The sequence below is a fragment of the Apostichopus japonicus genome, chromosome 18 (assembly GCF_037975245.1).
Source record: "Apostichopus japonicus isolate 1M-3 chromosome 18, ASM3797524v1, whole genome shotgun sequence".
NCBI lineage: Eukaryota > Metazoa > Echinodermata > Holothuroidea > Aspidochirotida > Stichopodidae > Apostichopus > Apostichopus japonicus.
In genome coordinates, this window is record NC_092578.1 from 4,667,231 (window position 1) to 4,683,830 (window position 16,600).

Here is a 16,600-nt window from a genome sequence, read left to right on the forward strand (position 1 = left end):
TGATCAGGATGACTAGGGGTGGAACAGTTCATATGATTTGGGACGTACATTACACTGTTCATATGATGGAAGGGAAGGGAACGGGGGGGTGTTAAAGTTCACATGATGTGAGAAACACTTTACATGATTGGGTGGGGGGGTGAGGGGAGGGGCTAGGCTGTTCATATGACATATTGACTATACTTAAGGGTTAAGGGGATGGACATTGTTCACTTTTCTCACCTTAAATGTAACCCTTTCATGGGAAAGCAGACTGAACTGACCCTGCACTTACCTCAGGGACCTGTCCAGGCATGTGGATGCCGTTGTCTCCGGACGAAGCCCCTCCACTGGACGGCGAACTTGGTCCAGATCCAGGGGCGCTACTGGACAAAGATGAATCAACTGGCAAGGGAATACAAAAAAATTAATTGTCAGACAATTTGTATACTCCTACAATTTTACTCCCACAAGAAAAAATTTTTTTTTTTTTTTCCCCTTGAAGAATACAAAATAGGCATGAGATGCCAAAACGAGTCACTAAGGTCGGAAACATCAATTGAAAAGAATCGGGGCCTTCTAATCATACTCTGGACATTGAAAAGGAAAACAAGAAATTATCTGGGAATAGTTCATTTCCTTCGAATTTCAGGATTGAATTGTAAGGAAATTTCCTCAGGAAAGAGCAAAACAAAACACACAAAAAATATAATAACAATCTTGGCACGACCGTACATGTAAGGGATATCATGTACATGTATAGCCAGTGGCTAAAGAAATACCACTAATAGATTCTACAGACCAAACTTTTTTTCACAGACAATATGAATTATCCCTATTAAGGCAGGTATTTCCACTAATTGAACCCAAACCACCACTCCACCCTTTAAGGTTTTAACTTTTGCATGTCTGAACAGCAAATTTGGTTGTCCAAAAAAAAAAGTAGTAAAATCATGTAGTAATAATGTCCAGTTTGTTTACTGCAAGAGAGATACAGTGTAGGGTATTATGAGGTTACAACATTTGGGCCAGTAAAACTCCAATTCATCAAGTGGATCATCCAAGGCCCCATGACTATTTTTCTTTAATTCAGAATCTCTAGAGCAGGGTTTCCCTAACTTTATCCCCCCACGAATCCCTGTGGATGTCAGAGTTGTCCACGAACACCCAACTATTTGAGACACGATCTGAGTCATTATTATACTATAATACTGATAACAGCCTGTGTCTGTTTCATAATTCAGTTATTTATCACATGCACGGTACCATTATGGCAACATATGCGTATGGAAGGCGAAAGAGTTTGTCGATAGGTTAGACTTTTGTACATTACTAAATTATATGATATATCAGATTTTAGTTCAACAAAAAGTACTCTAGTTTTGTCTTTCAGAAACGTCTCAGGAACCCCCTAGGATGGACTCAAACACCCCTGGGAGTTCATGCACCCAAGTTAGGGAACCACTGCTCTAGAGTAATGATAGGTGATAATAACTGACGACCTCTAGAAGCTTATTTTGGTCGTCCAAACAGAAATTTGGTCGTCACGGACGATCGGAGAAAAACGTTTAAAAATTGTTTGCCCGATTGTTAAACCAAAGTGTAGACTCACAGTCGCCAGACCATGGTTTCTTCTTCAGACTTCCCTGTCCCTCCCTCCTTCTCAAGAGAGGACTCCCATGACTCCGCCTCTCTGTGACTTTCTCTTTAAGACGAGAACGCACCTTCAAATTGGAATCAGAGGCTGTAATAGAGAAATCAAACGTGAAGATAAAATATCCATGTACGTGATTTCAAGAACATTTCGCAATTTGTATGTCTGGAGGGAGACTATGTTTAGTTTTGGAAGTCTGTTGGTTGAGTATATTGGGTGAGTCAATGAATGTTTGCCAGAGGCTTGTAAAGCTTGAAAGCCGAACTTAACGGCACCGGTATATTATGTTTGTAACGTTAGGCTATTGGGTCCAAGCAACGTCCGTCGTCACGAAAGGAGGCTGTGATTAATTTTGAAGTTCTTGGAAAGTAAACTGATGTTCTTACTGTCTGATGAATTCAACTGAAACTAGATTAAAAAGTGAACTAGCTGTTGTATCAAAATATTGAATTTGAGACATTCCCAAGTAGCCCCATCTTGAGGCCCATGCGGTTCGCAAGTTATGGGTCTCATACATACAAGGACAGCACAACACATGTCAAAGCCACCCAGCATAAATTACATAGGTTTAAGCCTGTCATCAAACCCCCAAACCAATGAATGGAACTTCAAACTTGATATTGTACTATTCTTTGTCAAATGATCACTTTCAACTCAGGGAACCGGTGAGTTCCTGACCTTTCCAATTAATATCGACAATGTAATACCATCACCGGTGAGTCTTGTAAATATGTCAGGGTTATGGTGAAGCAGTCAATATGTTACATGTTGTATTGTGTAGTATAGTATCCACAAAAATGAAATATTAATTGCTTCTTCAAGTGGCATGTAAGTTGATCTACTTTGGATCAGAAGCCAAACATTTGAATGTGTGATAGTTTTGTAATAGTTAATATGTTTTGTTATGAAACTTTCTCATGTTACAAGACATCCAAATGGTACAGTAAAGTGTTTCACTAGGAAAGTGCAAGTTAAATGAGATACTGTACATGTCATGTGAAGGGAATAATTTATCCAGTATCACATCGGCAATATGCTATACAAGATGTCCAAATTGCTATACAATTGCAAAAGACGTATGGCACTTTTTTGTACACACAAACCATAGCATTGTACACACAAACCATAGCACTGTGTACACCACAGCATTTCATCTGAGACAAAATTCACAGCCTTCAATCTTGCTACACGAAATGTTGTATGCTAATGAATTCCCTGCATGTGTGTTTCACTTCTTAAGTTTGCATAGAGGCTTTTTGAACAATGTATACTGTATATGTTGTAAGACCTATATATAGAACAGTTAAACATGCAACACCCACTCACCCCTGAATGTTGCTCAAAGAATTTGATACCATCACTACAATGCATATATAATACACTATACACTATGATACATATATATATATCTATATATATATATATATATATATATACTATACACCAACACTATAATGCAGAAAGAAAAACTTGAATATTTGATGAAGTCAAGCAGGCCAACTCAGGGAAAATGCAGAAAACTGTAAGAAAGATATTTATTCGCCTTAAAATATCAATACTGAATCATCGCACATTGCTAAGATACCTAAATGTATGTTCTCATCAAATGGCAAATCTAGAACACCAGTACAAGCTGGGTGAGAGTGTGCAAAGAAGTCCTTTTTCCTATCTCCGAAGGTGACATTCTGGAGAGAATTTTTGTTTCTAAGAAAACCAATTCGAGTGCTGCATGTGTCTTCCCTTGTCGTGTCCCGACTTCTGGTCGAACTAAAGTCTGGGAGGTTGAAGGTCGGTGCGTTGACTGGCCAAAGTCAGGTGTTTTTTGTCATTGTTATGGTCGAGTGGTAAAGCAGTGACATTAGATGTAATGAATCCTACATCCGGGAGATTGTGGGTTGTAGTTCTGGTCAGCGAGAGTAAGTTGAGGTATTCATATATGAGAAATCCATAGATTTTCCCAATCTGAAAATGGTCTTCTAAAATAGTAAAAAGGTTCAAAATCAGCTAAATGAGCTGAAAAGCTGTAAAATTGGATTGTCACCTGGGTGACTTAGGAATTGTTTGCATCTCCCACCTACACATGTAGGCTGCATGGCGTCTTTAAAATAACCGCTGTTCAGGCTGTTTGTTATTAGTGTCACATCACATCTGCTTACTATTGGGATATCTCCAAAAGAAAATGCAAACTGCCGACCAGTATCAAAGAGATAAAACTTTTGCAGCAAAAGTATTAAGAGACACAGATCGTACATGCTGCTGTTAATAACTGAAACGCTCAATCTCAGGAGCTTGAATCGGAATTACAGAAATTGAACATGAGAGAAAAAGACTCACCCGTCTTGCGAAGTGGGAAATTATCATACTGGCCAAACGGGGGTTGTTGGTACGCAGAGGACACATGGGGTGGCGAGTGGTGATCGAGAGAAACCGATGGGGTCCTGTTGAGAGAGGATTACGGGATGTTGACTCATTACGTTAAAAAAAGTTCTTTGCAGACTGAAAGATTTGGCTGACTTTATTTGGTTGCAAACTTTTATTTAGTTGCAAACAAGCTCCTGCATTTACCATAAACACTGAATCAAATTGGGTTGAGTAGAAGTTGGCTTGAAATAAGTGGGGGGGGGGGGGGGGATTAGGATGGAGGGATTAGATAATGCTTTGTTTTGTTTTGTATAGTCATGATTTTTGTTTACATCAGGGGTGACAAAGAAACTAGGTGGGTTCAAAACATTCTTCATAAAATGTAACTGTTGGAGTTTATTGCACCATGGTAGGTATTCCGTAATATCTTTCATGATTATACTGTAAAGCGACACAAACGGCCAGAGCCGGGGCCCTGTTATGCCGTTTTCTTGAGAAAATTAAGAAATCCCCATTTGTTGAAAATACTAAATTAAATAATGGAATGCATAGAGGATCCATGTTCTTACCAAAGTATAAGCTAACTTGGTAGTGGTTTCCTTCCTTACCCTGTACCTCAAAGTTTGTGTGTAAAGTCCTCCTCCTCCCCCCCTCCCCCCCCCCCCCTCCTCCGAATTCCCATTTGACCCTAGAAAGTGAAAAGAGTGCTTCGGCCACATTCAACAACTGATATCATATCTTCCTTGCTTCATTCACTTTAAAAAAGAGTAAGCAAACTTTCTTTCTCAGTCTTTCGACCGCCAGGTTTATATCAAAGGGTATATCAAACTGCTTGAAATGCCAACAAACTGTAGTTTGATAAAAAGTTTATTTCATCGGAAGTCATTGATAATAAGCAATAGTAATTTTAGACACACTTCCCGTTTCAAATTTACACATTTCAATTTTTTCTGCTTTGACAACAAAAACAAAGCACTTGTTTCCATGGCAACCGAAACAGATGGGCAAAAAGGAAAGAACATGAATAATGGCAAGAAAACCTGCATGGCACCAATATTACTGGAAAAAACTAGTTGCTATGGGGAGAGTCTAAAATTAGCTTTAAGGAGTGCTTCGGTAATTCAGCACATTTCTGTGGCGTGTGCTTGTCCACCGCAGAGAGCCGTGCGGACATGTTCTGTGTCAGACTACGAAAGGACGGGGCCTCGCCGACTCAAACAGGGGAACACGGCTAATCGAAGAATGAATGAAACACATAGTAAGAATGTGTTGTTATATTCACCACACAGTGATGTTCAGGTTTAATATAGTCCCTGCTCAAAAACAGTCTCTGCTCGTGCAATAAGAGAAAAACCTGTACTTAAAACTGTTGTAGTCATTCGTAGAAGTAATTCGATTTCAGACGACGAGTCCAAGCTATAAATGCTTTTTAAATATGCAGATGGACTTTCATTTTAAAGACTGGTAGATGTATAGATACAAGCTCATTCATAGACAAGCAGTTTTTTTTGTAAAAACATCCCTATGGAACTATTTGAACATTCAAAAGGGTGGGGAGGGGGGTAGGTGGATTGAGTCCCACAACTCTCTGGTCTGTTATATGGAGCCCTATAATAGCCCAGTAAAAATAATAGTATGTCTAAGATTGACCAAGACTTGATTATCACGAGACAACCTTCAAAGAGGTTAGTAAAGGAGTAATCTCTTTCTTTTATACGGAACAAGGTTACAGATTAGACGTAAAACTTTATCCTAAAAGGCAAACTCAATGTAAGCAAATAAATTGTTTTCTATGAAACATAGTTTGTCAGGAGTAAGAGATTGATAGGAAGTAGCGCCAAACACGCCAAAGTAGCTCTGAGTTAGGGTCACCAAGGGGGAGCTTTAAACATACATTACCCCATGTAACATTTGGAATGTTCAGGAAATTCACCAAATTTTTGTTATCATTAAACTTCTTGGAAAAAAGATTCAAAAAAGGGTCTCTCATTTACTAAACCCCATGGAAACTTGATACTATTATATAAATCTACAAAAAATATGGAAAACCCCAGATTCTGATCCAATATTCTTGGAAAGTGGTTTTCATAACAATGAGGTATCAAATAGCTAAGAAAATTTGGGAGATTTCCCAAAACTTTTGAACTATAGAACAGCTTTTAGTAGATAGTACAGTGCTCAGTTTGAACACCGCTAAGTATTTCTTCTTGAAATGTGGACACTGACTGGGGGAACTTATGAAACACATTTGGAAAAGGACAACAACAAAAAAAGGAATTTATTGGCTAGAAAAAAAGGAAAGAAAAAAAAAGAATTTATTGGCTAGAATGGGATCCAATCTGGTGACTTTAGGATATGACAAAGTTCCGAGATCTTACAAAGGGAGCTGTCCAGACCTTAGTTGTGTGCGATTCCTTTAAACCCCATTTGTTTTCTTATTCTAGGGGGGCGACAAACCAAAACCATATAACCTTGCATACTGTGTGGCCAAGGATTGCGCCTCTCTCTCTCTCATACAACCCAGAAAGCGGCAGTGCAGAGAAGGGATTTCAAGAGTAATTCGACTGACAATTTTTTTCCCACCATCCTCGCTCTTTATCAATGTTTTGCAAAAGTCTAGACTACCCTCATTTGGTCTTCATTTGAAGAGTAACAGCCAACCTAGAGGTTTCTCCTTTGGTGAGAATTATGCAACAAAGGATTTATCCGTGGAGGAGGTACAGGGGGGGGAAGGTGTATCTGCGTGTCCGTGTGTCCTCGGGATGCAAGAACGATCTGCCTCTTGCCTTAAAAAAGTTCTAGCTGACAGCAGAAAATATAAATCTCACCAGTGGCGGAATGCTCTAGGCGGCGAATGGTTCAGAGGTCCTCCCCCGGTCATATCTTGGCCATGTTTGCGGTTCAGGAGAAACCTCTGCAGCTTGTCCTTGACCTGAGTGGAGGCATTGGCACCTGGAAGAGCAAAACGAAACATATGAGAGGAATTATCTTCTTCGCCCTCGCTTGTGAGGAAACTAACCGGCTAGTAGATCCTCAAATAATTGAGAAATTTATTTTTTTATTTTTTTATAGTTACTAATAGAGTCAATGAAAATCTAGCAGTTGGTGGTGTGGGGGTGGGGGGGGGGGTTGTTGGTTGGAACCCTGACCAACTAAAGTAAGATGGGTTCTTTTTCTCACCATGCTGGAGGAATCGTCTTTCATATTCCATCTTAATATGAAGTCCATGCTAGCATTCCGAGCATTGATTCTGAGGGGTTGGGGGGGGGTCTGGTGGATCGTGGTACAGTAGTTATGGCAGATCCTGAGCTGGGGGGGAGGGGAGCCTTAAAATATGTGGATCACTGCTTTATGCCATAACAGCTGCTTTTGTAATCCACTGATTACCAGGGTAAAAACTAAAATATATTTTATGGGGGGTATTTTGCACCACCCCCTCGCCCCCAAAAGTCCTCAGTGACAATTTTAAGGGGCTATTTTGGGGGGTAGCAGGGACTATGTTATTAGTTAAATGATTGACACTTTTTATACACAATATCAATCATTACATTCTGGACTGAAAATAAACAGCTTAACAATGCCTTCTTCCAATGTTTTTCAGAGGCCTCTTTGAAAACAACTTTTCTTATATTCTTTCTTTCTACATTCGGGGATCTGTTTCTTTTATTTGTTATTTCTTTGCTGGGAGTAGACCCCCTGCGGTGAATTAGGAATCTCTCCATTTGGCTGAGAGTCAAGGCTAGGTTTGATCCATCATACGTACTTATATAGCCCTAACATGACATACTGTAGGACATCACAAAAAATGTTTTGAAGACAATAATTAGCGGCGGGAATTGCATAAACTGAACGCAAATGTGTACAATTAATTCCTAAAGTGGCCGTAGGCTAGACAAACACATCGTGTACTTCACTGGACGTATGCTAATGTACAAAGTACAACTGCGGTAACGACCGCACTGAGGAAAAATTTCAAGGAACACGGTGCATCCAAAACATCCAACGTTTTCGGGACTCAAAATGTTGCATTCAAACAGAAAAAAAATCCAAAAATAATTACTGATTTGTTTGATAATACTATAACTGAAGTTAGTAATGAAACGTACATGGTGCTTCATTGTTGCACACTTTTCAACGAGTTAAAAGTCAGTATAAGTAATTCAAAGCTTCCCGTGGGGGGGGGGGCTATATCTTTCCCAGAAACAGGTCATAACTTGAACCTGTAATCCAGCTTTCACTGCACTGCAGGTGATAATGTAAAGGGAATTCGGATTAAAACATATCTTGATCTCTGTTAAACCTTTTCATGAACTTTTACCCACACCTGACAACAGTGCAGTTGTCAAGACCTGATCAAGGGGGGAAAGAGTACAGTACATGGCATTTATCCAAGCTGTACTCCTTAGGTTTTAAACATTTAAGTGAGCAGGATTACAAACATAAGGGGAGGGGGAGGACAAATTCTAAAGTTCCCCTTGCTGATGTGAGTGGGGGTTGGACCTTTATGGAAGGGGATCATGCAGAAGCAAAGATGAAGGATTTAGGGGACAGTCTGAGGGTTCTATTGCAGAGGAAAAAATTTAGATGTCAAATTGTGAATTCTCAGGCAATATTTAAGGTTTCCCACGACTGATGATAGAGGTGGTGGACTTTGCACCCAAACAACCGCCCATACCCCCCCCTCCCACCCTGTCCCTTTGTACATGCATTCCTTTATAAGAAAGTTAACAAATACATAGCCAGTTACACTGTAATACACCTTTTTTTCATTTCATTTCATTCTTTCTTTCTTTTTTCTGTCAAAATATTATGAAGACAAATTTATTCACTTATTTGGAAGAAACATTATTTGAAACGCAACATACCCTTCATAAAATTATTAAGAAGAAAATGAATATTCAAATTTTTAAACAAATACCAGAAGAGGAAGTAAGCAAAAATCTACCTCGACCTAACTGTTTGTTTTTATCCTTCTCCCGTTATAAATATAGCCTCTTTACATTTCTTCTTCTTCTTCTTCCTCATTCACTATTTTTAATCTTGAGTATGACTGATTTGACAACAACAAAAAAATGAAAAATTTAATCCAAATCTAACCACAAAGGTCTGTCAAATTTGGAAAAAACTTGAACGAACAATTACATCAAAATTCAGAGTTTTTCTCATTCCGCGGAGGCTTTATCAAATCAATCCTTCTTCGGCAAATTTTGTTTGTCCTCCCGTCTAAAAATACCTGTTGACCTTTCCTGCTTCTCTCTCCTCTCCTCATCTCAACGCCTACTCCCTACTTTTCTGGTGGTTGATAATCGCTGTGATCTTCAAGAATCCCTATCCGCGGCAACGGATTCATTACGGCAGTTTGCAACGCTAGCCGTCTGGCGTATTAAAGGAGTGGTTGGCATGTGCATTAGGTGTAACGGTAATGAGTGCGAGACGATGATATAGGGGTGATATTACGAGGGAGGGAGGGAGGGAGGGAGGGAGGGAGGGAGGGAGGGAGGGAGGGAGGGAGGGAGGGAGGGAGGGAGGGAGGGAGGGAGGGAGGGAGGGAGGGAGGGAGGGAGGGAGGGAGGGAGGGAGGGAGGGAGGGAGGGAGGGAGGGAGGGAGGGAGGGAGGGAGGGAGGGAGGGAGGGAGGGAGGGAGGGAGGGAGGGAGGGAGGGAGGGAGGGAGGGAGGGAGGGAGGGAGGGAGGGAGGGAGGGAGGGAGGGAGGGAGGGAGGGAGGGAGGGAGGGAGGGAGGGAGGGAGGGAGGGAGGGAGGGAGGGAGGGAGGGAGGGAGGGAGGGAGGGAGGGAGGGAGGGAGGGAGGGAGGGAGTCAAATATAACATGTAGGGAACAGTGTTCAACTCTGAAATAACATTCTCTGCTTTTCTAAAGTTGTCAATGTTTAGAAATGGGGAACGTTTTAGAATCGGTACTAATTCTGCCACTTGTGTCGGGGTCAGACGGCGTCGAGTACAAGTTTGGCCAGCCAACGCAACCACAGAAATAAGGAAGGATGTTTATCCCAAAGACCAAGATTAAAGCAAAGATGATCTTGATGACTCGTTGCAATTGGGATCTCTTAAAACTGATCGTTATACAGAGTTAAACGTGGTAAAAACATTGGCCAACCGCATAAAGTGGTTGGAACTAATGTTCGTTGGGGAAATTTTTAACAATTTTCAACCACTAATTTGAATAAGGCCATTAAAAAAACAAATTGTCAAAATGCCATGTTCGGCCCGACCTATCGTATTCCTCCTGCCAAGGAAACGCCATATTTGTCATTTTCGGGATTTGTAACTCCAAATTGGCAATCCTGGCATGCTGTGTCCCTCTTTTAAATTTCCAAATTATGTCAACAGGTTGCAACATCCAGGACAGACAAGAAATCCACAACAATTGGTATTGAAAAAAATTTATCTGGGACATATGATTAATTTACTATTCATTCTTAACTGCTTAATCTGTCGGTAACTTTTTATCGAGAGAAGAAACTGACGTAAAAGAGCTATCAGTAATTTCTTTAAATAAACTATGTTTCTATTTATAAAATACTTCTTTTCAACCTTAAAGGCTTTACCAAGAAAAAAAGAAAGACAGAGAGAAAAAAAAGACGTCCAAAATGAAGCAACTCCCTCGCAATCTTGAAAAATTCAATAATAAGCCCCGGGCAATAGAGGCAATTAATCAGACTAACTCTAAGCTGAAGCAGTGCTGGTGATGGATGATATGATTTGCCCAGAACAGCGATCCATCTCACTCTACCAGGAACATATTTACAGCCAGTACAGGTTGTATCATTTGTTAACCTTTTTTTTCTTTTCTTGCTACACCGGGAGGCTGGAAAATTGGAATCTTGTTTAAAGATATCGGTGAATAATTTTAAGCTGGTAAAAGGCATCTTTTATAGCAAAATGCTATTTACAATATGGAAGAAAAACTTGAAACTTTAATCTTTTTTTTTTTTTTTTTTAGCATTGCATGAATTTAATACCTACACTCCCCCCATCCCCCCCCCCTATCCCTTTTTGAAACATCCTTCACAGGGAAGGAGATATTTGGAATAATTTTAAAGAAAATGAATCAGATAACAATCTGTTTGCAATCTATTTGTGGGTTAGATATATACATATAATATTTATATATATATATCTATATATATATCTATTCTATGTTTATATATATATATATATATTCTATGTTTATATATATATATATATATATATATATATATATATATTTATATATATATACATATATAAACATAGAATAGATATATATATATATATATAAATATTATATGTATAAACATAGAATAGATATATATATATAAATATTATATGTATATATCTAACCCACAAATAGATTGCAAACAGGGCATCTATGGACCCTCACTGAGTTGCACTGTTGCAAAAGCACACATAAATAAACTAGTATCATCCATCCACTCTGTAGGTTTGCTTTCAGGGTTTTTCCCTCGAAGAGATTTAAAGCAAAACAGACCCCCGAATAAGGAAGGAAGAAGAACTGTGTCACACCAAGACCTGATCATGCTCTGAAAATAAAACAAGCAATTGTTGTACAGGTATGTACAGTACAGTGTACACTAGCTACAAAAGTAACCTCCATCAGCTTCTTGGAGGTTGCATGAGAAGAACCAGGGTCTAGATTAATGACATTGTCTGGTAGCGTTGTGCGGTAGTCGGATTTCACACAACCGGTAGTGTTGCAACATGAATCCCGGTATCGTAACTACAACCGGTATTTTCTTCAACTTTCATCTACGGTTCAAAGCACTTAGTTACGAGACTGTCAATGTCATACATTCAATATACATAGCATATAGGTTATGTACATACTCTTACACGCACGTTCATAAAAAAAAATAAAAAAAATAACACGCTATATTAGGGCCTTTGTTTTTTAACATACACTTCCAAAAAGAAAAGCACAAACCTTGGAAAAAAGCAACCCACACCATCCTTCATTCATACTCGACGTACGATATTAGATTAACACGTTTGCACGTGGATTAAACTTGTAATCCGTACACAAACATAAATTGGGAGTTCCCCACTAATCCATGATATATTGAATAGGGCAACCCCTTCAAGTTCAAAAGTTCACAATGAAAAGTTTTTAACTATCAACAAGTCACCACGTGTTTGGAACTTCAGACAATAAGAATGTTACATAGGGGCTACGTAAATACGGGATTATAAACTACATACATAAGAATAGTACAGATTTATTTATATCGTTAATCGGCTTTTGTTTACTCCAGAAAATATACTTTCAATACGTACAACATCAATCTTTCGTACAAAAGATCTTAAAAATTAAAAAAGTAGCGAAAAATAAATATAAATGACATCGTGGAACCCCCCGCATTAATAAACGAATCCATTTCATTACATCATCAAATCTCAAGAACTGCTGTGTGTACCTGTACCGTACCCTAGGCTATAATAATATACAGTCCCGTGCGAAGATGGATTTAAACTGGATATACTCCCTGCGGTTTTGGCTCAAAATTTATTAAATCGTTATAATTAATATAACAAAATGAGGTGAAATGCATAAGAGTAAGATTTTGTACATGGGAACTTTGACAATCATCGTTTGAAGGAAGAATAAATAACGAAAATTTCAGAATAACTTCGAGGTCCCGTAACATGCTGAGCGCAAGTAACGTTCGATATTTGGTGTAGCCTAGGTGCAAATTACTACGTGAAAAGTTGATTCGTTAATATATAGGTCTAGGCCAGTACATAAATTGGTCAGATATTATTCAAACTAAGAACACAGAAACCAGAAAAAAATCGTGTCTTGTTTTCTTTATTTGAAATTGTAACACGTAGATATTTTTATTATGTCCGGGATTCCCGGGAATGATACCGAAACAAATGTAATAACCGGTTGTTTTCCCAATACCGGTAGTATTTACACATTGCTTTGTGATCGGGATTAGTCAATACCGGGATCGGGATACCGGGATTCACTTGACTACCGGGATCCCGCACAACCCTATTGTCTGGTCAAGTGATCTCTAAAAGTTGTTCTATTTTACTAGCTAAATGATTAACACTTAATACAGATAATAGAAGGGGAAAAATGAGGGATGTGGGGGGTTAGTTTGACAGGTAGTTTTCAAGACCAATAAGTAACTCTTGTTTTGAATTTTAAAATAAGTCAATTAGTTTTACATAGGGGACTATATCTGTTTAGGGGTAGTGTTGGGAAATAAGCTGGATATCATTAAATAGAAGCACATTTTATTCTAGACACATCCCACTGATACCGTACAGTAGGCAATAATTCACTCTATACATTTTGGGTATCAATTTGGAGGTTTACAGAGTCTGTGGGTGGAGGGGGGGGGGGTAGAATTGCTATATGCATCTTTGCATTTTGTTTGGCAATTTGATAATTTTGAAAAAATATCAGATAAATTGTTTTCTGGTATAAAGAGGGACACGATCAAGGAATCCATACAAGAAAAATTACAAAATAAAATTTACAATACAATTGCTACAGTTGCAATAATGTTCTGTCATACAACTTGACCCTAACAGTTTAAACTGGTCACCTGATGCCAATTGCCATTGCAACAAACAATGGTAAATTGTGCATCAGGAAGGGTAAAAAAAGGACGCTTACATAAAAAGTAAACCCAGAATTCAAGAATGCAAAAGGTATCTATGGTCTAGGCCCAAAACACTGGAGGAGCTCTGTAAATGTTGCTAAATATTTATCAACATTACAAGATGGTGTGACCCCCCACCCCCCCCCCCCGGCTTGTTCCCTTCCATTAATTACCACTAATCAAACTCTAAACTGAAGTAGTGAGACCATTACTATACAGGGAGAGGCAATATCAGTTCATCACCTCCTGTATACAAAAACAACCAGACAAGATAAAGTCTAAATTAAGGTTTAAAATTTTGAACCTTATATAATACACATGGAAATTAATGTTTTAATAGGAACCCTGCTGTTTTGTAACGTTCAAGTCAGAATCCCCCCCCGGCCCCCCCCCCAAAAAAAAACTTACAAGAAAACAGCAAAAGATGTAAACACATAACTGAAAGGAGTATATGCCATGAATCAAAATTAATAAAAAACCACACTACTTGCATGTCAGCAGCAGTCATATTGTATTTATGGAATCAAATGATCTGTTCGAAATTGAGTCATCTCAACATATTGTTTTTATAAATTCCTTACAATACATACTCTTAATTATTAATGTACTGCTCTCAATTGTCCCATATACTGATACAGTACCCTACAGCACAGGCATACCACCTTTGCCAAGGATAATGACCTCCTGGATATGACAAAATTGCAATGGATTTACTCTTTATTATAAAGTTAAATTTGTTTTGTCACCCCCCCCCCCTTCCATTCTCCCTCGAAAAATCTTCTTTTTCTGCCCTTGTTTCTAAAAATAGTTTCCAAACGTTTCAAAAAGCCAATATTCCAAGGGACCTGTAATAAGCCTGTTTTGCTTGGAATAGTTTCAAAATTGAGAGCCCTCGACAGCCAATCAAATGTCGGCATGTATGAAAAGCCAGAGCATTTTGCAATTCTTGCGGAGCGGGTGTTCGTATATCACACCCATTAAAATTTTTCTTGCTGACAAATACTGCGCCAAAAATAGATTTGCCTGATGCCACTACAGCGAGCAACGCAGTGCCTAGGTAATGAATTTATCTTTGGGCTACGAACGCTGCCGAATAATTTAACGGACTGAATCTCCCAGAGATATCTGCCTATTTGAAACTCGAAACGTACATCTATCCTTGGCTCGCATTCATTTTATTGATATTCCAAAAGTTATTTTTAGCCTATCAGAAGCGCAAACTTGCCTGGCTAAATGCATTTTCTTCAGGACGTAGGAGGTTGCTATAAATAGCGCACGCAGAGGAGCGAAAGGGGGTGCGGAAATGAGAAATCTCGACCAGAGAGAATAATTCTTTATGGGTATAGTAGTAAGTAGACTGGCTCTTCCAAACAAGACAAGCATCAGAAAAAAAAAATTGTTTATTACAAGTAGTACTGATGTATGGATGCATGATAAAACATAATGCTCAAAAAGAAAAATCATTGAAAATAATAAATGAGTTGATGGTTTCGTTATAAAATATTTTTTTAATATAAACTCACTACAATTTTAATTATATATATATATATATATCTATAAATAAACATAATTAAAATTGTAGATTTATCTATATATATATCTATATATCTATATATATATATATATATATATATATACACATTTATATAAATACACATTTATATATAGACATATTTATATAGACATATATATATAGACATATATATATATTTATATATATATATATTTCTTTGTTGAGGCACCCTTACAAACAGGCAGTGTGTAAATTTAAGTTTGAATGCATAAATTAATGCATAAATGAATTTTTTTTTTCACTTTATGGAGGAAACAAGAGAAAAGATGACATCAAGTTTCGTCGACGAGCAAATAATTAACCCCACCTTTTACACTAAGCGGTAGGAAAGATGGTTGGTGGAAATCATGACGTTCCAATCGTAATGACGTCATTGTTAGACCAAAGATTAGTCACTCTTTTCATATACAGTGGGTGTTGCACCAGCTTGTTGCATCAATTGGCTAAAAGACAGAGGGACGAACTTGTACCAGCTTTGTTGTTGTGGTGGTATAAAACCAGAGGAAGAAGTGGTTAAGGTAAACTATTCAATCATTATGGTGAAGTATAAAGCGAGCTACCAGTAAGCACTCTTCCCCTGCTTGTTCAGAGTAGGCTTTTACTACATTCCAGACTTTGAAAGCTGCACACACTATTTAATCTGTGAGCAGAACCGATTCCCGGGTATATATACCTTAACCTGCTGTGAAATAGCTTGGGCAAAAATCCTACCATCTGGTGGGACGTGATGAATTTGGCATTCCAAAAATCACTGAGCACTGCTGGATATGTTCACCTTAACATGACTATGTTTCCTATCAGCTGAACAAGATATGTGACAAAAAGAGGAATATCAGTGGCTAATTACCACACCAGGGATATACCGGGGACCGTGCTACGATGAGCGACTGCGCTGTGTTTTGCCAATTCCATTCAATTGTCCACCCCTAATCGCAACTGCAGACATTGAAGGCATTGAAGACTCGCCGCAAACCGAGTGCTGCGCTCTGAGAAAAGTTAACTTTCCGTTGCTTGCACGTGAAGTTTACTGCTTGTCGCTACAAAATGCAGTCAGTAATGAAACGTGATACCTTGTTATCATTTATCTGGCCTGCGATGTACATTGCTGCTATGTACACTGTGCTGTGGGTATTGATCGTAGCTGTATGTATTGACTGTACACTAGTGTCTAATTACCGACGGTAGCAAGCTGTGTGTGTATTTTCTAGGATTGATGGTGGTGTCTAACACTTCTGTTACACCTCATTCGAAACTAGGTCAGATTACCGGCATGAGACGTGTCTTTGTGCTTGAGTCTTCACACCCTTTAAAGACTATATGCTGGCCAAAGTCTGCTAAAATGAAATCCATTCAAATGACAATTTTGACAGTTTTTTGACAAATGACAGTGTTTGACAGTTT

At 38.6% G+C, this 16,600-nt stretch overlaps 1 protein-coding gene across 11 annotated transcripts in view; it reads right to left on the reverse strand.

The window, feature by feature from the left end:
• LOC139958985 (histone deacetylase 4-like) overlaps positions 1–16,600 on the reverse strand; it is an 88,150-nt gene that overhangs the window by 22,664 nt on the left and 48,886 nt on the right. For all 11 annotated transcript variants that reach the window (XR_011789926.1, XR_011789925.1, XR_011789924.1 and 8 more), the window contains 4 exons: positions 6,823–6,946; positions 3,968–4,071; positions 1,592–1,723; positions 275–384 (listed from right to left, as the gene is read on the reverse strand). Coding sequence is in view for 1 of the 11 variants with exons in the window: in XM_071956453.1 (XP_071812554.1) it covers positions 275–384; positions 1,592–1,723; positions 3,968–4,071; positions 6,823–6,946 (470 nt within the window). In the remaining 10 variants the exon portion in view is untranslated. The remainder of the gene's footprint in view (positions 1–274; positions 385–1,591; positions 1,724–3,967; positions 4,072–6,822; positions 6,947–16,600) is intronic.